General features: G+C 42.3%; 2 protein-coding genes across 2 annotated transcripts; one reads left to right on the top strand and one right to left on the bottom strand.

Annotated features, from left to right (window-relative positions):
- On the top strand, nt 1–3467 carry LOC125774761 (cytochrome P450 4d2-like). The gene is made up of 4 exons (XM_049444966.1): nt 1–642; nt 1266–1719; nt 1792–2354; nt 2426–3467. The coding sequence occupies exons 1-4, from the start codon at nt 483–485 to the stop codon at nt 2764–2766; spliced, it is 1518 nt and encodes a 505-aa protein (XP_049300923.1). The 5' UTR covers nt 1–482; the 3' UTR covers nt 2767–3467.
- Nucleotides 3468–4874: 1407 nt separating this feature from the next.
- On the bottom strand, nt 4875–6833 carry LOC125774765 (dnaJ homolog subfamily B member 14-like). Its single transcript, XM_049444976.1, has 2 exons — nt 6555–6833; nt 4875–6488 (listed from the first exon to the last, which is right to left on the bottom strand). Exon 2 carries the CDS (start codon nt 6324–6326, stop codon nt 5175–5177), a length of 1152 nt encoding a protein of 383 aa, XP_049300933.1. The 5' UTR covers nt 6327–6488; nt 6555–6833; the 3' UTR covers nt 4875–5174.
- Nucleotides 6834–8209: the final 1376 nt, after the last annotated feature.

The following is an 8209-nucleotide window of genomic DNA, read 5'->3' as shown; positions in this document are numbered from 1 at the left end:
TTTGTTTCTCCCGTTAAAACACCAACATTACCGTTCTCTCCCCATTCACTCCAGACTTTAAATGTTATCGATTTGACACGATTACGATTTAATAACCGGCAACAAATCTCGTACGCGAGATAATTGATAACAAAAACTGACGTACCTTTCGAAAGGTAACACACCACACCCCGTCCCACCTTCGATGAAGATAACTTCCAGTATTTCCACCAACACTACATTAACGTAAAATTATCGTAATCCACTGTTTTGCCCAATTTTACAACCCATTCCCTGTTACTCCGCTTTTTGCACCGCTTTTTTATTTTTGGTGATAAGTTTTTGTCTTTGCTTCCCATCCAAACGGTGCGTTCTGTTGATAAGATTCGATAATGAGTAGTGCGGCAGCAAAACAGTCGCCTCAGTTCATCGGGCTGGTCAGATTTGTGCCAAGTGTTGATCAGTGCTGTCCTGTTAAATAAAGTTTGCTGCAACGCTACACCATGATCCTGCAAGCATTACTAATAGCGGGTGTCGTATATCTGCTGATCACCCATATAATCGAGCGGAAAAAGTTGCAAAAAATTAACAAAGCCTTTCCTGGGCCAAAACCACTTCCGGTGGTTGGTAATTTGCTCGAGTTTGCCACATTGGACATACCCGGTAAGTATGCGGGAGTATGACAAATTTATATATTTATGAGTGTGAATTCTCTATCAAGTTAATGCTTAAGAGCTTTCGGAAATTTTGTTATCAAAAATATAGAAATCGCACATTTGTACTTTTTTTTGAGTGAAAATTACCAACACAAACTACTCAAGGTACCCTTTGAAGAGTCTGCCATTATGTTTGATCCATTCTAAAAAGTTTCATAGTTCAAAGTTCCATAGCGCAATGGTTTTGATAACCAATGAACAGTAGATCACACACAAGAGATGTGATCTCGTAGTTAGATCTTTGAAATGATGCTTTGAAAAATTTCCCCCTACACGCTGTACTCACAAAATCTACGCGCTTAACCTCGTAATCGGTCCGATTGTTGATTTTAGTCTCGTCACGTTTGTTATCGATAGGAAACGGCATGTAAACACCCCTAAAAGCAAAACGATTCGACCCCCCTGTAGGGATTGTACTTATCGTGCCCAGGTCCCCCTCCAAATGGGAAATTATCGCATGCGTGTTTAAAAAGGGCAAAGGTAGCGATAGGATTAATGTGCCTAACCTAAAAAAAAACTAATCGGTCATTGATTTCTGCAAAAAAAAACCAAAAATTGTTTTACACGTAGGTGTGTTTGAGCACGTGGTCGAACTGCATCAGAACTATGGGCAGGATTATATGATGTGGTCCCTATTTAACTGGACCATCATCCTGATGACCAGCCGGAAAAATGTGGAAAAAGTACTGCTGGCCAAGCAAACGGAGAAAGCATTGCTCTATCAGTTCATCGAACCATGGCTCGGTACGGGGCTGCTGATTGCGAGCGGTGAAAAATGGTTCCAGCGCCGTAAGATCATCACGCCGACGTTCCATTTCAAGATTTTGGAACAGTTTGTGCGCGTATTCAACACGGAAACGGACACGATGGTACAGTTGCTGCGCAAGCATGTCGGTGGGAAAGAGTTTGACATCTACGACTACGTCACACTGATGGCGTTGGACAGTATCTGTGAAACTTCCATGGGTACGACGGTGGATGCACAGCACAATCCGGACAATCAATACGTGCAGAATGTGAAGCGGTAAGTTCTTTACCTTAATGAAGTTTCCAAAAGATATTTTTTACTAATTGTTGGTCCTTTAACTCTTCTCAGAATGGCGGTTCTGGTGCTACTGCGTACGATCAGCGTTCTCGGACCGTACCCAATGCTGTACAACGTCTTGCATCCGAACGCCTGGGAACAGCGGCGTGTCATCAAGCAGTTGCATGACTTCACCGACAATGTGATCCGTAGTCGGCGCCAGCAGCTCTCCAACGAGAAATCGGAAAATGTCGCATTCGATTTAACGGAGGAAAACTTGTACTCGAAGCGTAAGCTTACCTTCCTGGATCTGCTGCTAAATGTGACGGTCGAAGGTAAACCATTGAGCAATCTGGATATCCGTGAAGAGGTGGATACATTTATGTTCGAAGGTCACGACACAACAACGAGCGGTATTTCGTTCACCATCTACGAGTTGGCACGCAACCAAGATGTACAGGAGCGGGTGTACGAAGAGATAGTGGCCGTGCTGGGCAAGGATCACAAAACGGCTGAGCTTACGTATCAGAACTTGCAGGAATTTAAGTACCTTGATCTGGTGGTAAAGGAAGGTTTGCGGATGTATCCACCGGTGGGAATTATCGGCCGTGCACTAGTTGAAGATTTGGAGCTGAGTAAGTATGGAAAGCTTTTTGCATGTCTATGAAATACTAAAAACTACTTTTTTCCACCCTTTCTTCACCAGATGGTACAATTGTACCGGCGGGACAAAACATCCTAGTGCCGATCTACGTGATCCATCGCAATCCCGAGATCTACCCAAATCCGAACCAGTTCGATCCGTCCCGCTTTTCGGAGGATGCTGAATCGAAACGGGGTCCATTTGATTATCTACCGTTCAGCATTGGGGCCCGTAACTGTATTGGCCAACGGTACGCACTGATGGAAATGAAGGTTTCGATTATCAAGCTGATTGCAAACTATCGCATCTTGCCGGGTGAATCGCTTGGCAAGCTGCGCGTTAAGACTGATCTTGTGCTACGTCCAGATATTGGTATTCCGGTGAAAATTGTACTCCGCGAATAATGCGAAAAGAAAAGCAAAATGAGACTGCCGGTGGGATGTTGGTGGTGGCACATACATACCGTAAATATGTATTTATGAGCAATAAACAACATATCATTCACTAAAATCAATACGAAATCAAGCAGAAAGCCAATCGTAATCAAAATTGTCCCCCGGCATTCGTTCGGAGCTCAATCAATTCATCAAATGCTCATCTGTTTGGGTATCTTACGTCCCCAAAAAGCTTTCCACAAGGGCGGGGAACGACGACTCTCGCGGCAGCGCCTTGCGTTTCTTCATGTCCTTGAAGCATGATTGATTATCGTTTTATATCAATTATGGGCCCGGCCATTCAGCTGCGCTCAGTGACAGTTTCGGATTCGGGATCCGGTGCATGATGCCTCTGTACTACCATCCGATCTCCCGTGTGGCCGTCCAGATCCAATCAATAAAAATGATTATTAATAAATTTAACGTCATTCGCTTAGCAACGGTACCGGTACCGGGTCTGTGACCGGCCCCTAAAGCTTTTTTGTGTGTGTATATGATTGAGGTAGGTACCACAATCACAAAGTGCAGCCCCCAAGAAATGTTCCGAGGATGTACCAACTGCCAGCCGGCACGGATACCATTCAATTAATGATTCTGCCTACGGCACACAACACGAACCAACCGTGTGTATGTTGTAGTGAAACAATAAATCCCATCACTTCCAATCACCTCGCGACAATCGATCCCATATTGCCTTTTTGGGTGTGAAAAATTAATTAGCACACGCATTAACGTAATTACCACCCACTCGGTTATGAGCCCTGTTTGGCATTATTGCAGAGCAAACAGACACATGCACACACTTCATTGGAAAGTTCATAAATTAATGCACAGCCCTACTGGTGGCACCACCACATGTCTCCAGGTGAAGCAAGCGCACATTGCATGCGCGTGTCGCTTCTGCAATAAATAACATTTTGCCGTAAACATTTCAAATGGCTTGCGCTCCCTTTATGCAGCTGGTTGCAAAGCAGAACATTAAAGCGGTTAAATTTATGAGTTCACTTCACTTACGATCTACTATGGTTCGCGTTTCGCTTGAAAGCAACGGTTGGTTTATGGTTGCCTTCCAAGAGGTAGAAGAAGCACGCATGGACATCATCTCTCTGGACGAACCGCGATTCATCATTTCCGTTGATCAAAACATACACTAAACGATAGCGAAATTGGAAACTATAATTCATCTTTCGTCGGAGATCTCGAATAAAGTGGTGGTTTCGTGGAAGTGATAGCCAATCAAATTACCCCACCAAAAAAAAAAACTATCGCCGCTAAACGAGGAGATTAGCAGATCGCTAAATTAAGCGATAAAGTTATGTTATTTAATGGATCATTTCGTTGTGCGATAGGGTTTTGTGATAATATCATAAGAGGACATCTTTTCCTTCACCTAACTGACTGGACCTGGTCTTAAAAGCCTGGCTTACTAAACTTATAGCTACCACTTACATAGCCAGATAGTAAGCCTTTGTTCTGAAGGAATTCAGATGGACTTTGGTACCTGTCTTGCCATGCAAAAAACGGTGTTATTATTACTAAACAACTGGTCTAAAGGTGATATGAAGGTATGAAATACTGAGTTTTCTAGTTAAAGTTATAAAATGGAGATCATTTCAAGATTTAATAAAATGTGAAATAGAACACGAAGATAAAGCTTCGTACCTCTTTCCCCGAGCTTTGGTATTCTTAAATAGATTCTACAAAAAGCTTTCTCAAATCCCACCTTTGCAAAGCTTTCTGACTTAGTGGATATGTAAGTAAAGCATATTTTGATTGTTTACACATGATAACAGAAGGCAAGAGGGATACATCTAGACATTCATCTCTATATGCTTCAGTTCAACTTGATAAGAATACATAAATGTTCCCAGCATGATTACTTAAATCCTGTGTCGTTTGTCTAACAAATATAAGGATCTTAATTATATAAAGTGGAAGGGGATTTTTCAAAAGAGTTCTTTTTGCCTAACAAATATAACGCAGAGATCGTTTTCCACACATTTTGCCATAATATGTTTCCAATTTGTTATAAAACGTTCAAAACTCGATCAAAACAAGTAACGTGCATGCGCCCACTATAACGTATTACAATGGTTTTATTTGATTTAAAATTACAAAACTAACACATCAACCCCACCCAAAATAGCCCTACAGACAACAAATTTCCTACAAAATGCTCCATTTCATGGGATAGCAGTGCTTAGCTTACCGTTGTGAAACTAATCCAATATCGATCGATTGTACGTAGGAACGAAGCGAGATGGAGCAAAACAAAAGGAGAATCCCGTTACAACTGGCTGAATTTTTTTTTTTTTGTTCGGTAGCTTTTTTTTTTTGACGCAACCTTACTGTATTATTTCACGTACGTTTGCACCACCTCAGTACTTTACCACCCCGATACCCAACCGGTAAAGTGCATCACACGAGGGCATCTTAAGCTGCTGCGCTTGCTGGAACTGTGCCCGGCTGCCAAAGCTCTTCGCCCGCCCAATCATTGCATCTCGATACGTCCGTTCGTTGCTACAGGCTCGCTTCATGTACGTCACATACTCTTCCTCAACCGAGTGTTCGAGCCGTGCCAAAGTGCCCTGGTATTCGCTTAGGAAATTGTTCTTGACGTAGTACGGTATCTTCAGATTGAGGGTATGACGTGCGACCGAAAATTTTCCCGTTTGCTGCAAACTGTACACCGGATCGGAAGCGAAGAAGGTCGACAGAAGCGAAATGACGATGAAACACAGAATCAGTCCAAAAATCAGACTCGGTTGACTAACGTTTCGGTCGTCGTACTGCGAGGCACGCCCGGTGCGTGTTCGGTAATAGTGATGTTGCTGATGCTGTTGCTGCTGCTGTGGGAACCCGCTGCCAAAGAACATGTTAAACAGATCGTTCGGATTCATACCCGTATCGAAGTCGGACTGGAAGTTGAATCCATTCTGGCCGTACGTGAAACCTCCGTTTGGTGTTCGCGTCCGGGTGCCCGACGATCCACCCCCAGTCGTACGGTAAAGATCGTACGCTTTCCGTTTTTGCGGATCGGTTAACGTTTCAACCGCGTTACCGAGCGATTTGAACGCTTCCATTGCACCGGGTGCTTTGTTCTTGTCCGGATGCAGCTGTAGTGCGTGCTTCTTGTAGCACTTCTTAATCTCCGAATCGGTTGCTTCCTTCGACACTCCCAATACTTCATAGAAGTCTTTACACTTCTGAACGCGCTTGACCGCATTCGCTTGCTCCTGGGTGTAATCAACGTTCAGCTTTGGTTCCGCAGGTTTTTCTTCCTCCCGATGAACCGGACGTTTACGGGCGGACGATCCCCCATTCGATGTCCCACCGGTTCCACCCGCATGTGCTGTGTTGGGTTTCGATCCGGCCGCCTTCACCCGCTTCAGCAGCTCTTCCGCCTGGGACAGTGGATACAAACTTTGGGATTTTTTCAGCAACTTTTCCGCTTTCTCCATATTGCCCACTTTCATGAAGCTTGTTGCCAACTCGATGCACCGTTTCGCCTCATCCTTGTTCACCTCCATGATTGTGACGATGCAGTGTCTATCTGCGTTGTTTCAGGGACGATTTACAGCTATACCTCGATTTTATTCAATAATGCGTGTATCAGCCGTTACGGTACGATTCGATTTTTCCTCCCAAACGTGACTAGAAGCTTATTAGTACACGTGTTCGTAATCCAATGGCTGCAGAAGTGCAAACAAATCGTGTAAGGGAACACACGGACAAAACAAAAAATCGATAATAATTACATCAGTTACAAGAAGTCGTCATTGCGCTCTCCTCTTCACGATGATCACATGAGCAAACACTTCCACACTTTCCTTCTATGTTTTGCCAGCCTTCTTTGCTCCGAACACCTCTGCTTGTGTAAGCTAATGCTTAGATTGTTATGTGCTGTTTTAAGACCACATTTCGTGTGTTTCGAATTGAATTACAGCAATTAAAATACTTTACACCAATTGATAATACTTCTGGTTCACTGGGTATGTGTCAAAAGTAAACAACGGTGTGTTGTTTTTTTCCTGAGCAAAACTGATACGTTTATAGTGCAGGCTTCATTACTGCACCGTCATGTTTTGGTGTGTCTTTGCTTTGTTATTTTGGAGGGACAGTATATACACTGTAAATTGTGCTACTGAAAATTAATTCTAATTTCATTTTAACAGTTTTCAATTATTCTTCATTAATTAATTTGTTTATGATATGTATTTTCAAAGTTTCATTGAAACTCATTCAAATGGAAATTATTAAACAGCATATCTAATTAACAATTTTACCTATCTGATTGCGTTTAACTAGTTTTTTATACAATGTTTTCTGATAAACTAGGATTCTTGGATAAATTTCACCTTTCAAATTGAAGCGAATTAACTGTAAGTTTAATCAAGATGGTTAGTATTTAACTCACAGCAAACATGTATGAAACATTTAATTTTTCTTTAAAAAACAGAAGATTTGAAGCCCCAAATCACTCGCAAGGGGCCTTAACAATTTAATACGGCAATATTTTAATACGCGTTGCAAAATAGTTCAAACATAAAATTATTTCTTCAAATTCCACATTTATTTCCATTTAAAAGTACTGCTGCAATATGTTCAATTCAGTACAATCTTTTTTAGTAGATGATAAAAAACATGCTTAATTTATCTACGCATGAAAACATTGAAATACTTTTCATGACAACCTAACCTGACCCCATCAGCATTATGAACTCGATGATTGGTGCCATCCGGTACACTTGCACCGAGCAATCATTAAAAGAGAGAACAAATGTTTACACTCTTTCAAATGGTATTTTCTGTCTCATTCTGTTTCTATTTCGATCGCATTCCAACTCTTCCTCTCCACTGTGTTTGTCTTGTTTCATTCCATTTCCCATTTCATTCGCACCGGCGCACACTACTGTAGACGGAATGATTCAATGGCAGTTCGGTACAGCTGCACCGAAACCGGAGAATCCGTGAACAGGCAATCAGCTGTTCCAAGTACACTTGCACCGAACGCACCAGCAGCGAACGCACCCCTACTGTGCCTAATTCACCCTTCTTTTTTAACGCTTTCTCTCTGTCTAGCTGCTTCTCGCTTCATACGATATTACCATCTCATTCACTCTCATCGTAGTGTTAATCCACCATTGCCTACTATAACTCACGTTTCTTCTCGTATTGTTCCCATCTACCATTGACTAGCATTCATCACGATGCAATCCGATATTTTCTCCCGAATGAGGCAAAATTAATAGAATTTCTAACATCCTCATCCCACGCACGGTGGACGTTCACAGACATAAAACTAATCGCCAGTAGTTTTCGTTACTTTATCTTTACTTTTCCGTCTCACTAACCAAACACTTCGAAAGCCCCAATCAACCAAGAGACTCACGCAATCGATCGAAACAAAGAA

This window comes from Anopheles funestus, chromosome 2RL, assembly GCF_943734845.2.
Source record: "Anopheles funestus chromosome 2RL, idAnoFuneDA-416_04, whole genome shotgun sequence".
NCBI classification, from domain to species: Eukaryota; Metazoa; Arthropoda; class Insecta; order Diptera; family Culicidae; genus Anopheles; species Anopheles funestus.
This window is presented reverse-complemented; position numbering and strand designations above follow the sequence as displayed.